Source organism: Scaptodrosophila lebanonensis, unplaced genomic scaffold (assembly GCF_003285725.1).
Source record: "Scaptodrosophila lebanonensis strain 11010-0011.00,11010-0021.00 unplaced genomic scaffold, SlebRS2 tig00000089-arrow-pilon, whole genome shotgun sequence".
NCBI lineage: Eukaryota > Metazoa > Arthropoda > Insecta > Diptera > Drosophilidae > Scaptodrosophila > Scaptodrosophila lebanonensis.
The window spans coordinates 1968824-1990034 of record NW_022060565.1 but is presented as its reverse complement, the minus strand read 5'-3'; the positions used below and the strand labels follow the sequence as shown (position 1 = coordinate 1990034).

Genomic DNA, 21211 nt, shown 5'->3' with positions numbered 1-21211 from the left:
CCAGATTTGATAAGTTGTCTGACAAAGCTTTGATATTTGAATGATAGCAGCATAACAGAATCAAAAGGTAAGGTCTTTGACTTTAAGAAGAAAGTATACGTTATAATAAAAGAAATGGCATTAATATGTTTTCAATCTTACGTACATACATATAAGTATTTACATACATTTATGTATATGGCATACATACATATATGCAGTCAATAGTTAATAGAAAGTTATATGCAGTTATATAGTTGTTATTATATGTAGATATATAGTATGTAGTAAGTATATGCAAGTAATACGAGTATCACAGCTACAAAATCGTACAAAACAGGAATCGATCATGACATATGGTCAGACGATACGATACGATACGATATGATACGAATACGATACGAGTATATTTTGACAGTTATATAGGTACAGTTATACACATACAATATGTAGTTTGTTGTTAATACGTACAAAAGAAAAAGCAACTCTGTTGTTCAAGTAAATATTTTCAATAGTCAATCGCACAAATTGACATTGAAATTATTTACCATTGGCAGTGGCTTATGTGAGTGGTTTATCCGTTTCGCTTTTGTGTACAATTCGGTTCTCTACTTACACGTATCGCCTCCTCTTCGGCAGCCTCCTCTTCTTCGGCCTTCTTTTGCAATTCGTCATATGACATGGCAACAATGGCCAAAATCAAATTCACAAGATAGAATGAACCTAGGAAGATGATGACTATAAAGAACAGCATGTGCCAGGGCCCAGCGGCTCGTAACACCAGCTGGTAGAGATCCTCCCAGAAATCTTGGGTCATCAAACGGAATGCGGATAGAAAAGCCCAACCAAACGAATCGAAACTGGTGTAGCCATAGTTCGGGTTCGGTCCGAAACCCTGTAGACACACATAATCGTCATCGCATTGGCTGTGCAATGAGACAAAGAGCAAAGAGACAAAAAAAAAAAAAGAATGGCAAATACCATAGGTGCATCAGGTTGTGAGTGCCAGATCGATCTTATATATATGTATGTATGTGTATATGTATATATGTATGTATGCATCTGTATAGTATGATTGCGATGCTTACCCAGCGCCGGAGATATTACCGCATAACGGATATGATATACCATCTTCTGTATACCAATTCGAACTGTTATGGTTGTGATAGGCCCAATTTTCATCGGTCAAATTGCCCCATGAGCCATCCAATGGAAACTTCTTGACGCACTTCTGCGTCAGCACACCCATGTAGATTTGTAGGCCCATCAGCGCGAACACCGACAGCGAGAACATTGTCAAAATTATCACATCGCGCAGATTTTTTACTGATTCGATGACAGCGCCGACAATGGTTTTCAAGCCTGTTTATTTTATTTTTTGTTGTCGTATATATGGGGAGGAATTTTTATTAAAATATTTCAGTAAGTATAATAGCAAAATAGTAAAACAGTTTTGAATTTTTAAATATTGCACAAATTATATACTATACTACATTCATACCTGGCACGATGGCTACGGTTTTAAGCGCTCGCAGCACCCTAAATGTTCTCAAAGCTGCGAGATTACCTAAATCTATACCCATGGTCACATAACTGTTGATTGTTCGCAATCGTCGATCATTGTTGTTGCGGTTCATGTAGTTCGGAGGAAGACGACGAAAAATAAATATACATACACATATCATTAAATAGTTTTTTTTACGTATGTATGTGAATAGTTAGTTTAAGTAAACGTTTATTTTGCTTCTTTTTTTTTGTTTGTGTTTTTGCTTTCAAAATCGAAATATTAATATATGCTGTCGTTAAATATACAAATGTTATCAAATATATGTTGGAGTAAGAAGCATTTGCTTTACGTTTGCAATTAATGTTTAACTTGAAAATGAAAAGGTCGTTGTAGAAAAGCAAAATACAAGTAAATACTCGTATATTTAATAAATGTGTGCCATGTTTGAGATCAGTGCTTAGTATGGTGTGGTGTGGTGTGGTCTGGTGTGGTCTGGTGTAAGTGTGAGTGCAAGTGTAAGCATAGAGTTATGTTAAGCACGACCGAGACTCTGCTCTTCCCATCCCAAAAAATATTTCAATTTCAAATGTATGCAATGAATTTAGCTTTCAGGAAAGTGAGAAAGACATAAAAATAGCGACAAACACACTTGGGTGGGGTCTGGTCTGTACGTCCAACGAGTTTATTATTCATTTTGTAAATGAGCTCGAAGCCCCAGCAGCAACAGCTGGGGGACACCAACACAAACATGCGTTTTTACATGGAAACTGTGTTTGTGTGTGTTTTCGTTGGCGCTGGGGGTGCACACCTGTGTAGGTGCAGCCACTGTCAGTCAAATGATCAATACAAAAAGTGTGGCGTGGCTTATGCTATAAAAATATTTATACACGCACACAATCATCGCATGAAAATAGCAAGGCAGCTTCAAAGCTTCACACACACACACACATACTCCTACAAATCAATACACTCACACACACACCCACACAAGCACCTGCACATTAGTGTTGCTGTGTCAGTTGGTCGCTATCTGCCCGGAATGTCCGTTTGTTTGAGTTGTGTGCGTGTCGCGTTGTACGTCATCCTCTGGGAATTCATTCTTCCTTCTGCAGCCACGATTCCCATTTATATTTCATGAATATTTATCGATTTGCCTGCCATTTATGCCGACTAATGCACAGCACACATACAGAGGCCAATTGAGGCGCCAACCTACTATTTGCATGCAGTATGGCTATATAATTGCTGTCGTCATCGTCTCGTCAAAGAGCATTAAAGCAAATGTTCAGTTATTGCCGCTGCACGTATGCAGATATTATATACATTATCTGTTACGTTCGGTTTTTCCACACAATAGGCAACTTGATTTTACGTATGTATAAATCCAATTATGTAATTAATTATTTATTCAATTCTCCATACCTTTAATTTACAACCACCTCCACATTCAAAATATAGTATATAGAAAGTATTTATTGATTTGTGAATCAAACAAAGAAAAAACGGAAACTTTCATTCAAATTATTTCAATCCCTAAGACTTGTTGGCGACTCTGAACTGTCCCGCTGAGCACATCATCCGAAAATTTGTTGATGAAAATGCTTTTAGTGCATATTGGCAAATCATTCTCATTCTCGACAACAATGGATTTCAACATTTATTTAATAAATGTCGAATAAATGTCCTTTCGCAAAATGTTTTGTTGACAATCCATTGACTCAATTTCTTCTAACAATGCATTGTTATCGTCGATTGGTTCTTTATATTTTGCAATTGCCTAATTGCAATTGTAAGTTTGTGCTGTCATGGAAAATTAATTAAAAAGTCCATTTGGAAAACAAGTTTGCTGAGTATGACAATTTTCATATTGCAATGTGAAATATAAATACTCATGTAAGTATATCCTAATACAGTTGATGCCATTATTCAGAATTGTATGGCATTAACTTTGTGTCATCTAAGCCGGAATTCATAGTAATGCTTTCTAATTGTCGTGTTGCTAACTATAGCCCAAATTGTTAATTATTTCTGCTGGTGCTAGCTGCGCCTAAGAAAGCACGCTTTACATTATACATTAGTCGAAATCCTAGCATACATGCACACACACACACATACATATAGACCCACACACACACACATGCGCGCAAATTCTTGACTTGGCATTGCCCTCAAGGCTAAAGCGGCAAAAGCAGCAAAGTTAACATTAAGCCACGTCTTTATGGCGCCGTCAAAATGTGCTGCACGAAAACAACAACAACAAGACCAGTTACCAGGCAGCCATCCAGGCAGTCAGTCAGCGGGTAAGCGCCCCTTTGACCCCGTCACGCCCCTGTCAAGGAATGGTTAAAATGGAGCACAAAGCAATGAAACGAAATGAAATTGTCACGAACCCAGCCTAACAACAACAATAACAACTACAACACACAGAAAACAAGAAACAAAAAATGAGTCGCACGATCAAATAAAAGACCAAAAATTTGTTTATGACTTTTGGCTCGTAGGTCTTCGAGCGTGTGTGTGTGTGTGTGTATGTTTATGTTTGGTTTGGTATTGAAAACAATGAATGCAAATCCTAATGGCATCTGCGAGCTTAGTGTGTGTGTGTATGTTCTAGTCCCATCATTAGAAACGGCAAAAATAAATCAATAAATACATTTTCAACTACCGCAACTCCTGTGAGCCACGTGGCGTATGTGTAACTTTAGTGTGACTGCTTTGCGTGTCGTTTTTGTTGTTGTTTTCGTTGCTGTGCACTGGCATGACATTATATTACGTTGGCCGACTTTTTTCCACATTCAATTTTCCTTTTGCATTTAAGTATGTACAATTATTTATTTATTGTGATTTTTTTTAATGCTTTATAATTATAAAATGACATTTCGTGTTCTGAATTTGATAATGATTCGTTTACTTTGGTTTTTATTTATAATGTTTTCATTTAATTAAGTGCTCAATGCCCTAACGCTAATTATGCACACACACACATATACTCACACATTTATTATTGGCTATGAAAGTATGATTGCAATTGGTGTTAATTTGTTTTGCGAATTCTGTTCATTTGTTGTTGTTGATGTTGCTGTGGTTCTATATATTTGTACCAAATTAAAATAATAATAAATTAAACATACATATGTGGCTTGTTTGCACTTGTTTGGACATATGTGTCGTTTTTATTCAATGGAATTACAGCTAAATATTTAGTCACAATTTAACCGCTGTTGTAAAAATATAATAAAAAATTAACAGAGACGACTGCAGCTGAAGTTTTAAAGCGACGTCTAGTATAAAATTAATGATTATATGAATGTGAGATTATATGTACGATTATGATGAATATTAGTTACTACGCATGTATTTATGTGCATGTTTCTAAATCAAAAGGGAGGTAGGAAAAGGGGACAGCTTTATAAAATCTGTATACGGCAAGTAGCTGCGAACAAACGATTTCCGAATGCTACGTCAATTAACATTTGGGAATGGATAATCGCCATATAAATTCTGACGTGCCTTGGCTTCAGTTAACTTAACAATTGCAATAACAATTGACGTAGAGCTATGGAAATCGTTTAGAAACGCTCATACGATAATAAACGCAATTGATGTACCAACAAAAAAGGACCCAGTATGTGAATTACATATAAATTAATTGTGATATTTAAAGGTTGATATATATAGAGTAAGTTGTGGATAAATGTATGAATGTACGTATATATGTATGTATGGTAGATAATATATTTAATATAATATAACTCACGCTAAAGCTATTACTACGAAGTCCAGCCAATTCCATGCATCTCTAAGATACGTAAACGGGCATAAAATGAAACCTCGTGCCATCACTTTAACAGCTGATTCAAATGTGTAGATTCCGGTGAATATCACCCTAAAAACGAATTTCGAATGCAATTTGTTGCATATTTGTAATATGACTTGAATTTACTTAATTAACTTGGAAAATATCGTGTACATAGATGTGAATCATATTTAATTTAAATTTTATTGTCAATTGGATTTTTCCCATTTGCAACGTCTTTTGCTTCTGTGAAACCTCAATTATTTGTTTGCGAAACTTAAATATAGCAAAAAGTTGAACGAAAGATAGTTTGCAATAAAAATAAACAAAAATTGAAAGATATATTGTATATATAAACAAGTACGTATGAATACAAGTAGTATATAAAATGTTATACTCTAAGTAGTTGGGATTGAAATGCAGTTCATTCTCGCTGCGCTTAAGAGTATGCTACAACGTTTTTATCTCCATGCGTCTTCTATACCCTTGGCTCGGCCGATCTATCGTTGCCGCTTCCGATAAGCCGTAAATTTGTAAAGTTTTTTTTACATTTACGAATAAATTCGTATCAAGACTTAACTGAATTTTAATTACTCCAATGACATCAAATCTCGATGGAAACATTGCTATAGATATGGAATTTCCAATCCGGCATTAGGCAGTTTTCTATGATTCAGACTAAAAATATATTACACAACTTAAAGAAACAATCGATGGGAAAATGGTATATATTCAAAAAAAATCACGAATAATTTATATCCAAGGCAAGAGTATAGAATCTTCAGCATACCGAAGTATTTGCATTTGCAAATTTCGTCACTTAAAACTAACTTAACTTCTTAGTCTAAGCTTTCTTAAAGACACCTCAATGTGTACACAAATGGGTTTCTTTCCTTAGTCATTATTTGCAGGCCATTATTTTACACGCTTTTACAAGGTCATTTAGTTTTTCCCTCTCCAGACCTCATCAATTGCTGCCCTGATGCATCATCAAGTCGAGACGTAGCTTGTAGTTAGTTGTGCTTCGATTCCGCAAAATGCGCTTTATTCCATCTGCCTGCTTAACCATAAACCGATTTGTAAGTGACAAATAAAACTCGACGCTGAGATCATTGCTTGGCAACTGTGACACATACTAGTACATACAAACGCAATTAGGTGCATGTTGTTGCATAAGCGACACCATCATAGTACCGTACCATCGCCCCACCTCACCACAAGCCGACAAGCCATATTGAGGGCGAGTTGGCCCAAGCATTGTGTAATAATTTGCACATTAAAGTCAACAAACAATGTTAGTTAAAACTGGCAACGGACTGACTGCACATCAAAGCGCAGTTGTGAAGTGTGAGCCGCTTAATTATTGTGCTAGAGATGAAGATAGACAGACTGGCAGGCAGAAAAGCAGGCTGGCAGACTAGTGGGCTAGTAGGATGGTAGGCTGAGCAATTGTCAATGTCAATAATGGTTAATACTTGATGGCCCGATGCTGCAGAAATTGTGTGTGGGCGTCAGATCAATATGCCGACCTTCAGTGGATTGCAAGCGCCTGGCGCTGTGCTCTTTGTGTCTTGGTAAGTCATCTGACAGATTTAAGTCCCGTTTGCATGTGACAAGCGAACGGACGGATAGACAGGCAGACAAACAGACAGAGATATATACAGACAGATGGGGGGACAGGCAGCGTCCAGTCGCCTAGGACTTTTACTTTTTCGCCTGTAACTAGTTCAAAGGCGGGCATGTGTGGGTGTGTGCGTCTATGCTTGAGTGTGCGTCTGACCTAGGCCCCAATGCCTGTGAAGGACACTTCAGTTGTGTTTTAATTGCAGGTATTATGTCTTTCTGGGGCCCACAAGTGCCCCAAGCCCCCGCACACTGACACACACAAGCTACACTCAAATATATATAATATATATATATATATATATGTACACAGCAGGCGACCCACATAGATGCAGGCCGCAACTACTTAGATAGACTGCCTTTATGTATTTATGTAGGTGTGTCAATATGTGTGCGTCTTAGCCTGGTGTGCGTGTTACAAGTTATGTGGCTGGGCACCTGCTGTGCCTTTTTCGGTTAAACGCAACCGCCGCCATTGTCAACAAAGATGCCTGCCTGCCTTCTACCTTCTGCCTACTTGCCTAACATCCTCCCTCCTTGAGTTCTTCAGTCTCTCGCTCGCTCAATGGTTCACTGGCTTGGTGTAGCGCTCATTCGCTCTTTACTTTTGCTCGCTGTGTGTGCGTTTCAAGTTCAAGTGACACTTTCGCTAGCTTTTGTCGCACCTACACTCTTGCAGCCACAGTTTCAGTTTCAGTCGCAGTCGACGACCGCGCCAACGCCAACGCCAGCGCAGCGCCAGCGTCATAGTTGCAGCAGTTCTCAGCGAACACCTAAAGTTTTGTTCGCCCGTTTTGGCTCTGCACACATACAAGGTATAGATAGCTTGGATATACATAGATAGAACGTTATGTATGCGCTTTTGCATTTGTTAGGGTGCTCCATTCTGATACCAAATCTGCGACAATAATTTTGATATCAGCTAAAAAAATGACGTAACTCTTTTCACTTTCCTTTTGCTTCGAATTGCTGTACATCGCACGCTCGTTTCGCTAGTTTTTATACGTTTCTTTTGTACTCTCATGTTTTTCTTTTTGAGCTACTTTGAACTGTACAGATAAATATAACATGTATATATATATATGTACACAGTACACACTAAAAATCGAGTTACTCATGTTCTACCACATACTTTTGAATATGGTCATGTCTATGTATACGTATGTATGTATATGTATGTATGTAAGTATTACATTTGTCTAAGTACGCATGTATGTACATATACAAGTATGTACATATGTGAATCGAAACACTATTGTTGCTCTTCAGGTTTTTGGTTATACAATGCAGATGTTAAAGGCTTCAAGATTCTATAAATTCCATCTACTTTCTATATATACTCGTAAATATGTATTTTCAACGTTTTTTACATTATTACATTATACACTAAAAATGTCACCTAGTTTTTTGTTTATAAAATTATATACCAAAGCAAATAGCTCTAAAATGCTATTTAATCGTTTACGTTTACGGATTTTCTCAAGTCCGTTGCCAGTCGTTCTCTAAAACTCAGGCAGCAGAGCTTGCAATACAGAATATGTTTTACAATTGGGCACAGTTACTTAGTTGTACGTATCAAGTATACATGTATGTATTTATAAGCCCAAGTTTTATTTTCAGCTTACTAATAGTCTATGAATATATTGGCTAGATTACTACAATTAAAATATATATGAAATGACGCTAATTACGCATATGTTTACTAAGTATATATTCATTATGTATGTAAGACTAATACAAGTATGTAATGCTACATATACTTGATTGATATGGAAATGGCGGAGGGTTTTATATAGGTTTGGGACACCACCTACTTATTCAATTGATACATTAGACATGTATGTATGCATTTATGTATTGCCTAAATACGTATGTATGTATAACTACTACAACAAGTTCGATTAAAGGTTTTACTAACTGCAACAAATTAAAGCAAATATATTGAATTTCTGGAATCTTCTGATACGAAACGTGAACAAACCAAAATCTGGTTTCGCCAGCATAGTTTTAGGTTCTTACGGCCCATGTTACTAAATGCATATCGAAATTTTAGAAATTTACAATGAGCATTGATGTCAGTTACTAAGTAAGTATAGTTGTTTAGTTTTGTTGCATTGGACAATTAACAATTGTATAATGCAGATTAAGTAATAATGTACAGAGATGCCCTCAACAATTTTTGTGTGCGGAGGACTCACGAACACCCACACAAAAGCTGTTGAGTATGAGCTGCTGCCAAATGCAACGCTGGCAAATGAGTTTAATAGCAATGAACTTTCAACTACTACACATGTTTGAATTGATTGAAATTAGAGTTAAATCGATCTCGATATTGATATTGACATTGAAATTCAAAATTAGTTTTGTACAAGTTCCTGGCGTTTATGACGTCACTAAAAATTCTTTACCTTGCAGCAGTTGCAATTAACAATTACAATTCATTAAAATTTGGTTTATGTACGAACGAGTATGGGTAGATATAGCACTTTGGTTTGTTGTGGTTTGCCATATAGAATAAACGTAATTTATTTATTTTTTCCTGTTTTTTTTTTATATAAAATATATTTGAAAGAAAATTAAATTCGACCTAAATACAAGTCTGCATAAATATTGGAAAAAATTACATTTAATATAAGGTAGATTATATATATGTATGTATATATAAATATCTATATTGTGTATATATCGCTTTTCAAAGAGAGGTTAATTAATAAAATTGACATTAAAATCCATTGAAAACGAAAACGTAAAGTATAAAAAACAATTAGAAACGAAACTATAATACGTACATATATTGAAATAATAATAGAAAATGTAGGCCATAATAAATATTTGCTAGGGATTCTCTTCCCAATAATGCCCAACATTATTTTATATGTCTGTAGTATGTATTGAGGATGCTAGCCAGCCAGTACTTACTCAGTGGACTCAACCGTGGGCGTTGTCGGCATTATCATCAAAATGCAGTTGACGAGAATTGTTGTAATGATAAATAACGAAAATAATGGATGCACTAAAATGTAAATGGCCACACGACGAATCGGATTGAATGGATCGAGCAGCCACATTGCTTTTGATGCAGAAAAGCGAAATATATCTTTTCCTTTGCTTACAACTACGAACGTCTGTAAGAGAGTAATTATTACAATCGGACAACAGATTGAGATGACAATAATACTCTATTTCGATGGGTAGATGAACAAGAAAATTGCTTGTAAAATATGAGGGTTACCTACCAGTATATTGCTGTAGTAAGGATCGATATCCTCGAGAGGAGTGGAGGCCAATTCCGGCGGGAAGCTGCCCTGCAATCGAACAGGTATTGGCACACCCTGTTCAAGTGTAGGATCCGGTTGTGGACCTTCATCCTCGTCCTCGTCATCATATCGGATCTGTTTGGGCACGTTTGGCGAGTGCGTGTTGTGTGAATAAAATAGAAATTATGCACATTTATTAATATAACTGTCATTTAAGAGTTTTTAAATGCACATAGACACACACACACAAGCAATTAGTCCATGTAATTTTTTTCACAAATTTCCATTTAATGTTTAGCCTAATTAGTACAAATCGAAAACCAGCATTTATGCAAGTTTTTGACCTGAAACATTAATTGTTTTTTTTTTTTTTTATAAGGTTTACATTTTTGCATATCATATATAGTGGAAGAATTTGGAGTAAGTGGCACAGAAGGAGTTATTGTACGAGTAAATAGTATAGTTAATAGCGTAGAAGGTAAGTACATATCAGTTATGGTGGGTTTTTTGGCTGATTGGTTGCTTGATTGGTTGCCTAATTTATAGATCAATTGGTTGCAACAATATGCAAAAGATAAAACCAAATGGACCGAGGCCAATTTGTAAGTATTTTGGGGACTAATTAGCTATAATATTTATTTTTGTTGAAGTCTGTTTAGAAAGCAAACAAATAATGGATTTAATTTTAACATAAGCGTTCACTTTATTAAATATTGAATTAATATAAAATTAAGAACATACCCGAACAAGTGATTTGAATTGATTTAAATAAATAAAAACAAACCGTATTATTGCATGCCAAAAAGTTTGTGATAAGAAGTGTAGAAATCGTAGTCCAAAAACGTGTAAAGAAAAATGTGTAGGTACATATATTTTTGTTTTAATTTCTTTTCAATTTATTAATACGTACAAGTGCAGACAATAAACAATATATACTATAGTTTTTTAAACAACACACACATCAATTGTACGTAAGGATATAACATAGAATGTCTACGAATTATTTTTGGATTGGGTTTTTGTTTTTGTTAACCACAAACATTCAAGTGTCATTCCAGTGACCAACTTTTACACACTTTGAAAGGAGGGAAGGAAGGACTGCAGCAAAAGTTTTCCTACCTCGGCATCACTAAAAATTCCACTATACAGTAAGTATGTATGTAGATATGTCTTTTGATATTTACTATTTCGACTATTCCTAGCAAAGCAATTTGCTAGTGGCCTGGACGCAACTTTGCTGCTTTTTCCTATTTAGTTTTGCCCATTGTGGCACGATATACTCGTACAACTATACAGCCATGGCTATGGCTGTTGTGCATACATATATCGATTTCGACATAAAAACAGCAGAAACAGCGGCAGCGGCAGTGCCAGTGGCAGCAGTAAGAGCAGGAACAACAACTAAAACAGACCTGCCAGACTGCGGGCTTTATGTATGTACATACTTATGTATATACATATGTATGTATATAAGTATTATAACTATTGTAGTTAGTTTTTACTTTCCGTGGACATGAACATGCAATGCCAAAAGCAAAAGTAAAGCAAAAAGTCCAGCGTCACGTCATGAAAAATGTTGTTTGCTATATGTACATAGTTCTGCTTCTGCTCTATACATACAAACATGTACATATATATGAGAGGAGCAGCGCGGAGCGAAGTGAAGAACAAAAAAAAAAAAAAAAAAAGAAAATGCCATAATAGTTGGCTTGCAGGCTTGGTTGTTTGCTTGGCGTGACAATTAGATTGTATATGGAGGGCGGTACATTGGAGGCCGAAGCTGCCGCCACCAAGCAACATGGTCGCGTCGCAGGTTTGACGCAAGTGCGGCCCCGAACGGGGCCTTTTTAAACAGGCCAAGTCAAGTCTATATTTAAACTAATAAAAGGCAAGCCGCACGATAAAAAGCTCACAGCGACCGTACTACCGACCGACTTCATTGGAGCTAAAACCCAAGAGCCGAATGCGATTGCGATTGCGAATGCGGCAGGGCAACGTGTCGGCTACGCCATGCGGTTGGTGGATGTGGCAGAAGGACGACGACATGACGACTCAAAACGAAGCAGTTTCAACTGGACATGGCTGGTCTTCATTTTGTTTACGAATTTATGACGCATAGGCACCAGAAACAACAACAATCATTCGATAGTTTAATGTGAACTTTTGCCTTCTGGTAGGGAAGTATGGGGACTGAAGAGTGTGTAAGGAGTAGTTACAGGACAACAAGAACAACATGCACAATCATTCAAACAAGCCAGAACTACGCACTGCAGGGATTGCTACTTAAGGTTATAAGGTAACTAAGCACATCAAAAATTATAGCTTGGGAGTTATAAATAAGTAGCAATTACTACAAATAATAATTTTCCAATTGCCTGTATAATTGCTTAGCTTGGTTTTTTCTTTTTCAACTCAATTCTATTGGCTATTTTAGCAATTATTTTCTTTTTCGCCTTACGCATATACATTTGTATGGATATAGTAAGTAGTTTGTTATTATACCTTTGCTTTTCACTTACTTTTCTTTTCTCTTCTCTTCACTCGCTTTACCAACTTACAAAATTTCCTGTCTATTCGATCGACGCAAGCCATGGCTTGATTTATCGTTTCATGCTTATTATTTATTTATGCATACCTATATATACATATATATTTAAACACTATATATAGAGGTATATAGGTAGGTATGAATGGGTATAATCAATAGATGGCGGCACTGCAAAATTTGTGTCCTTATTTTATTTTTATTTTTTTACATATATTTTGTCTTGGATATGGAAAATTTTGCAATTGGCCGCTCATAAATCATCAGACATCTGCATAGTATGGTCAAAAGAAACGAGGCCGCCCAAAGGAGCACCACTACAACAAACTGCTCCAAGCTATATGAACTGGCCCTGGCCTAGCCTAGAAAAGATTAACTGGGAACTGATCTGAAGTCGACTACCCTCTTCCTACATGGCTATATGAAGGTACCTGACTGGCTTTAGAGTTACAGGTTAGGCAATACGAGGGAAACATAATACACTTATTAAATTATATTGTACGGGTAATATATAAGGGCATACGTATAGTATTTTAAGAGCAACAATTACACAGACACACACATACATATCAAAACATTTATATTATTATAGATAGATAGGTATACAGAGTACAGAGGACATGGGATATAGAGTACAAAGTACATAATTGATATCAGCGCGTACATATATTATTTATATGTGTATATGTGTAGGAATAGCTCTGAAGCAGTAATTGCAAATAAGCAGCTTTAGTTTTATTTCCTGTAGGAACATTTTTATGAAGACAACCCCTAAAAGCTACTGCAAACAAAACTATAATTTAAATGATTTGTTGTTCACAGGCTAATGACTGCCTATACAGACACTACTAACTCCTTGCGAAATAAAAGAAAAGAAAGCAGAGATCGTTTTAGAAAATGTAGTCCCATTTTGGATATAAAACATTATTTAAAATAACAACAAGAACGAGGAATTAAGGGATTACTTATTGAAATGAATATGCAGCAACATATTCTTTTGTTTATTAACTTTATTTATTTATTTCACTGTTGTTATTGTCATTTCGCACAAAACAATTAATATTAATAATGAAACTTTCCTCAAGTTTGAAAACGTTTAAACCGCAGCCTGATTTAGGGAATTATTATTGTGAAATTCTTTGCATCACCCCATTCCAATGAATAAATGGTAATAAAATTACCTGATTAGAGAGAGATTTTAGATGTCCTTAAAGCTGTCTGTATAATACCTATTATTTTTGGGCGCAATAGTTCGGACAGTTTGGAAATATATATCTATTAGATTAGCATTGATTTCTTTTAACTTACAACTCCTACTCGATGGCTTCTTAAATTTGGAAATATCTTGAATTTTGCAATAGCTTACAGGGCTGCCCACATTTTATGCACTCCCATAGAATAAGAAACTTTTTTGGCTTTTAATCAGCGCATTAGCATATTAAAACAGACTATTTGTAGGGATTAATTGTTGATAACATTCCGTTATCTAACTGTAATAATTAAAAACTAAGTCTGTTACGAGAAAATGTACGTCAGGGGTTTTGCAGCCACGCCGAGATATCTTTGGCATAATATACAATATATATATATATAGTATGTATATTAAATTAGATTGATATTAAAGTTAGATTAAGAAAATAGTTGTTCATAGTTTTATGTGTATGTAATTAGATAGGTATTGTAGTGAAAGTAAGCATAATATAGTTAAAGTAGAAAGAAAGTCAATTAAAAGCTGCATTTTGCTATATACACGTGATATTTGCTGTCATTGTTGCAAGTGACGACCAAAAATTGCTCGGCCATGACTTGAGTGGTAATTATTTTGATCGGTGATCGCAGATATTGCATCAGCAATATAGAACTAAGAGCAAAAGAGCTAAGGAATACGCTTTAGCTTAAGGTTATCAGGCTCGGCGGCAGCTGCACAGTGACGCAAATGAAGGCAAAACCGAAATTTGTATCTTGAGCTCAAGCACGCTGTTACAAATTAAGATAAAAAATAAGTAAAGGTAGAAGCATAATTACAAAATATTGGTTGTTGATTGCTCTTTAAGGGCAAGCGTTACACCAAACGTTGCAAAATAATGTTCTTTAAATTTACAATTACAGATACAGTTACTTTTAAAATGTTTCACAGCTAAATCAAAACTTAAATTTGGCATTTAACTGAAAAGAATTGAATTGGCAATAAAGTTTTAAAAAGTATAAAAATTGCAAATAAATATTTTGTTACTTCTTGAAGTGAAAGTAAAAGTTGTTTGAATTGTTTGGTTTTTTTTTTTTTGGTTGGTTGGTTGTTGTTTTTTACGTTTTTGCGTTTGTTAGACTAAAAGTTCTGACAAAAATCTTACTTCTTTTTGTTTTTTCTTGCGACCATATTGCGGCTGAAAGAAGATTTGAATTTGGTTTTTGGTTTAAGACATTGTTTATGAGCATTTAGTTTATGTTAAGTTAAAAGGAGGAAGAAAATGGTTTAGTTTATTGTTTTGCCATAGTGCATTGGCAACAAACAATTTGGTTCATTATGATCGTTATAAGTATTATTATATTATTTGTAATTTGTAATTTTGTTTGGCGTTTGCGTTTTTATGTCCAGACCGCAGCGCACGCAAAAGTTTTATTGAGAGCGTTAAAGTAGAGAAAAATAGTAAACATAAAAGAAAAAGTACACGAAAAAAATAGGAAAAATATATATGTATGTGAAACGTTCAGCATTTCTTCAAAATTAGATGAATATATCATTGTTCGATCAGCATATTCGGTATGTATTTTATACTATCTAAGAGTGACAAATCCTATAATTTCTATCCTAAGCCTAACCATGAATGTTATGACTACAGATTTCTACAAAATTCAAAGTGAGTTTGTCGCTGTATTGACTGTTATGTGACTTATGTGTTTAGGTTAGACGCGACAGGGCTTAATAGCTACATATATATATTTAAATATATATATATAGGAAGAGAGAGATATATGTATGTATGGTCAGCTAGAAAGAAGGAGGGAAATATAGCGAGATGTGAGATAGTTGGAAAGAGCGATAGACGATGAATGCTTATTTGGTATATTTTGGTATAGTAAAGATTTAAAGATAGAGAGGAAGAGCTTGAAATTAGGTGTACGGATGATGATTGCTACTGGCACTGGCCTCAGGCTCAGATTGTGGTTAATTGTGTTCGTTATTGTTTTAAGCACAAACACAGGTGGTGATTGTGTGGCTGAGTGTGAACGCAACGCATGTCTTGCAGTGAAATGATTTGTTAGTACTTATTGTTTTTAATAAATATTACTCTTTCTAAAATAAGCACTTAATTAATATTAGTTAGCTAATTTAAGACTGGCTACAAGAGCTTTGTACAGGTTTCTAGAACAAATGAAGGGAGAAAACCAATAGGAGCGCATGGTTTCGCAGCTGTCATGATCAGCGATAGCATCACACAATTTCGTAGCAAAAAACTTTTGTCTTAATACGCTTGCCAGACCGAAAGCTGAGAAAAACATGAATTTTTTGAATTTTAAACGCTGCAACGGCTAATAATTTCTTTTGTGGGCTGCTCTGGAATATTCTTAAGCTTAGAAAATATAATTTATATTTGCTCTCTTTGTTATTTGATATAATTTGGCACTTTTTTGTTATTCGATTTAAGTTTGATGATTTGATAACGAGATTTTTGTATTGAAAATAGTCACTATGAGTCGCAATAGGTGCCTAGGAAGAAAAGACAAAATCAAAAGAAAACTCAAGAGATAATGAACACAGCTATGTGATTGGTTAGCAATGGTCTTAAGTGTCTGATACGATTTCTAATAAAAATTAAATGCATATTGTTTGCCGCGCTCTTTAGATGGTTTGAACTTTAAGGCAGTTGATTATGATTGGAACATACGAGTACATATACTCATATACGTATGTATGTATGATAATTATTTACACAACGAGACGGTCGTGATGGGTGACACAGTAACGGTTGCAAAAACAGTTACAATTATGACCAATTGAAGCATTTTACCCATGGTCAACTTATTGATGTTGTTGTTTTTTTAATTTATCCAAAATGACTTGTTAAAAAAAGTAAAACACAGTTTGTAATTAACTGAACAACTTTTTGCCTTTTTAAAAGATAAACATATTTTTTCGCTACTTGAATCAAATAAAAGCGCATTTAGAAATCAACTCAAGAACAACATTAAATATTACATAATTATTTAGTTAAGTACATTTCAACACATTAAGAAGCCAATAGATAAAATACACATTTCTTATTGTCAATAGTTTAAACAATGAAACAAACGAACAGACAAACAAACATACAACGATTATGGCAGATAAAGTTTTTCGCTTTTGAATTCTGTTAATAATATGTTCAATATATACGCATAGTTACGAATTGGGCATAATACAAAAAACGAATAAATTTGCTGTAGATATTTTTTTAATTTTGTTTAAACAAAGCTAAAAAGATGAATTAAAAATGTCAATACTGTATACGAATTGCAATAAATTGAAAATTATACAAAGATATGGACATGTTATTTTAAAAGGATCTTTTCATTGTGGCACATATAGTGTTGATTCAGAGTCATCAACCAATTTCTACGATTACGGGTACTGCAACAATTCATACTTGTTGTGACTTGATCAATGCAACGAATTCTTAAAACTATGGAATTGCAAGAGTATTGAGAATAGGAAAATTGTCTGCTTGTGTCGCATTAGTTAAGGAGATAGAGCGCAAATAGAGAAAGTCCTAAAGTAAATAGAGTGGGCGGGTGAACTGAACTTTTTGAAAAATACAACAAACAATATTTTATAACAAACAAAACGTATACATACAAAACATAACTATAAAGAAGGACTGCACGACAATACTATTCTTTCAAAAAAAGAGCTTATCCTTGGAATTTATTAGAAATATGCTGGGTACTCTTTCTCTTGACAGGAAATATCGCAAACTTCTTGAACACAAAATTAATCTATTACTGCTACTAGCCTGAGCGGCTAATTTCATACATTTCTTCAAATCTTAGACATTTTAGACATTTTTCACTCTTCAGCCGACATTTTGAATTCTTTTTACTACTTAGTTCTTATGCAACCCTACAACATGTGACATAAATACATTTCTTGAGTAATCTACCAATTAATGGTTTTCATTAATCCTTATGGGTTTCAGTATATACTGTGGTTTCTTTACCTGCTTTTAAAGTCGATCGTTGCAAATAATTTTAAACGTTTAATTAACTGAACAGAAATTAGGTGATTGTTGTGCTATTTCTTAAAATTTTGGATGAAAAAACATTTTACGCTACCGGTAGTTCAGTGTTTACCTTCCTATTTCAGCATTGCTTTAATGGAAACTAATAATTACTTTAAATAAATTAAAATAACGAAATTTTAATTAAAGAAAATAAACAAGAAGAGACAGATTTATAGGGGGTTTGAAGGCTGCTTTCAGAGATTCAATGCAAAGATTTTGTGTAATAAAACACACAAACAATAGACGGGCATCAGCAACAGGGGCTCTGCCAGAAGACGAAACACCATAGAGAGGCACTGTTCTTAGCTAAGGACGATAACAGCACACAATCGGATGGATTGGGAGACAGTGATGATCACTTCACAAGTGCACTAAAGCAGCGACGTGTGTGAGGCAGGGAGAGAGAGAGAGAGAGATGTGTGCAGTGAAGCGATTCAATGAGCATGGAATGAGCTGCTCAGAGAGCACAGCAAGCGCCATACAGCCATAGCCAGAATGGAAATAATTGACTGATTATGTACAGAGATGCATTAATTTTTCGTCCAGCTTGAGCTCGGCATGTAAAGGCTGATGGATTGATGGTCTAAGCTTTATAATTTTACAGAGCATTGAAAATCGCTTAAGAGACAGACAGAGAGTGTGGGGGGGGGAGGGGAAAGAGAAAAGGAGTAGAAAGAGTATAGAGCATGAAAGAGCGTGAGAGCGACTTTTAGCATTAAATAGTTATTATTACAGATCTCTTGTCACAGGTATGCACGATATATAGTATTAGAGTATGTACGTGTCTATATATGTATGTATTTAGAAGGTAGTATGCAATTAAAGTACATATGTATGTATATATGTATGTATGTAGACTAATGGCTTGGTCGAATGGAAATTGGCTTTTACTTCACATTACAGACACATTGTACGGTAAATAGTATGTATGTAGTTAGTTAATAGCTAGCAAGTATATGGAGCTTTAATTATACATAGTGTTTGGAATAGATGTATGTATGTATGTATTTATATACACGCACGAAGAAATATATGTTAGTAGTAATAAGTAGTAGTAGTATTAGTTGACTTGAAGTATAAGTATTATTATAAGTTAGTATACAATAATAGACGTCTAAGCACAAAATAAGCGCACAGTAGCGTTAATCGTTAGTTTCACATTTGTATTTTTTTGTTTTTTGTTTTTTTAACGAGAGGAAGCGCAAATAGATATAGGCGCATAGAAATAATTACCACCTCTCCCTCGGCTCTCTTTCTTTCCAGCTCCTTTTGCTTTTCATGCTCAGCGGCAATACGTTGTTCAATTTGCACCAATGATTCGCGGGTAAAGGGACGGAACAAACTGCGTTCTTCCTCAGATATCGAGTCGGAATCTTCTGTCATTGTCTATGCGGCCAACGATGAGAGCCTTAGATTTCCAAGGCCTGGAAGTAGGAGGATATAAACAAAAGCAAATCAAATACAAACATCTCATTAGTAAAATGCCAGGACCAGTTTTCGATAGTCTTCTTTTGATCCTTAGCTTCCTTAGCAAAATACTTACATGAGGCACATGGATGTCGCCTGCTACATTAGAGCTACAACTATATCCGAGGCGCCATGTTCGAGTAGCGCCCGCCGCTTGACACGATGCTGCAATTAAAGAGCAATTGATTATTGACGTTATCAGGTTAGTCAGTTAGACGAGCAGCTGTAGGCGGAAGCGAGGGTTGAAGCGGATGGGAGCTCGTGTTCAGTGTACGTTGAACTCGGCGCGTTTAATTGGATTAGTGGCGACTCGAGTGCATGATAGTTTTATTTAAATGCAATGCAATCAAATGGCTTAAAAGATACCAGAACATCGACAACATGGTGCAACACAAATAAAATGAACAATCAATACTCATACTACAGGTTTTAAAGCCATAGAATTATGAGTTCATCACAATAGAGTGGTTTTAACTGCCCATATATTTCATTTATTAAGAATCATTTAGTTACGTTCTGTAGAACTGCAAATACATTTTGCTGTAATCGCTGTTAAATTATATTTAATGGTAAGTAGGTAACAAATTTTACAGCAATAAGTATTGGTTTCAGTTTGTAAACGATGTATGCCCATCTGAGTGTCTACATCAACTACCTCTACAAAGCATTTTTCCAACTTCTAAATAGTGTAGGCTTATCGAAAAAACTACAAAATCGTTATTTGCTATTATTATTAAAATATTCCAGTATTTTAACATAATTTGTCCGCCCATTTATGTTATACGTACAAGTATATCATTGGGTTCGTCTGTCTGTATCTCAGGTGGAGTTTTTAAACTGAGCTTCTGTCCTATTTTGATTACATTTAAATTTACTAAGCGTAGTCAATTGTTGAATTATGGGTAGAGCTATCTGTATATTTGCATACCCTATATACATGATTATTCTATATTATTATTTTCTAAATGTCACTTTTCAGACCTGCTACTAGTACTTGTAAAATCTGCAATACATATACGAGCACATATGTGCATATGTGCATATGTTTGGAGAATGTCAATAAATGCGACCCTAAAGGCTATATGCTGATCCATCGGCGAAATAGTTTGGCCATTTTGAATTTTGTGCTAGCTTATATAAGAGCAGGCAGCTAAGGTCAAAGCACTCTTGGTCAGTGGAAATAGCAACGTGTAAGCTCTTGGTTTTTGGTGTAGCACAAACACACACTCGCGTACACTTATGTATAGATATGTATGTGTGCATATATACAAATATATACACGCGCACACGCACGCACACTAGCTCATATTTGTGTACATCTAAATGGCCATGTGTCTGTGAGTTCGAGTTGAGCATAAAAGTAGGTCAGTTCAATAATTCGCCGTGTTTTTGTATATATATAATATATATTTATATTTATTTATGTATTTTCATATATGCAATAAAAATGATTGTATTTGGCCTTTTCGCGTATTTGCTTACTTGTTTATTGGCCATGTTGTGTAAAATCCAATTTTTTATTTTTCCCACTCGCAATTAAAAGAGGCGATGACTCATGCAAAATGTTCGGAACTTAATTCCATGAGCACACAGGCCACAAATGTGTCAATATGCAAATATACAGACGAACACGCACAACACAAACACACACACATACAAATGTACATATATATATGCTTCAATGATTGTTATGTGTACATGCGTTTGAGCAATTTTGCAAACGCTCGAAAGTGTGCAATGAAAGGCAATCGCAATCGAAATCGAATTCCCAGCTCAAGA

General features: G+C 35.1%; 1 protein-coding gene across 10 annotated transcripts in view; it reads right to left on the bottom strand.

Moving 5' to 3' along the window:
- The window catches only part of LOC115626846 (sodium channel protein para), a 73049-nt gene that overhangs the window by 49344 nt on the left and 2494 nt on the right, over positions 1-21211 (bottom strand). For 7 of the 10 annotated variants that reach the window (XM_030522334.1, XM_030522339.1, XM_030522340.1 and 4 more), the window contains exons 1-7: positions 19199-19348; positions 10142-10297; positions 9825-10030; positions 5244-5372; positions 1481-1572; positions 1068-1341; positions 596-905 (exon numbers count right to left, since the gene is read on the bottom strand). In XM_030522334.1, the coding sequence (XP_030378194.1) occupies positions 596-905; positions 1068-1341; positions 1481-1572; positions 5244-5372; positions 9825-10030; positions 10142-10297; positions 19199-19348 (1317 nt within the window). Of the gene's footprint in view, positions 1-595; positions 906-1067; positions 1342-1480; positions 1573-5243; positions 5373-9824; positions 10031-10141; positions 10298-15058; positions 15092-19198; positions 19390-19508; positions 19598-21211 lie in introns of those variants that run through there. The other 3 variants (XM_030522344.1, XM_030522336.1, XM_030522337.1) reach the window with 3 other exon arrangements.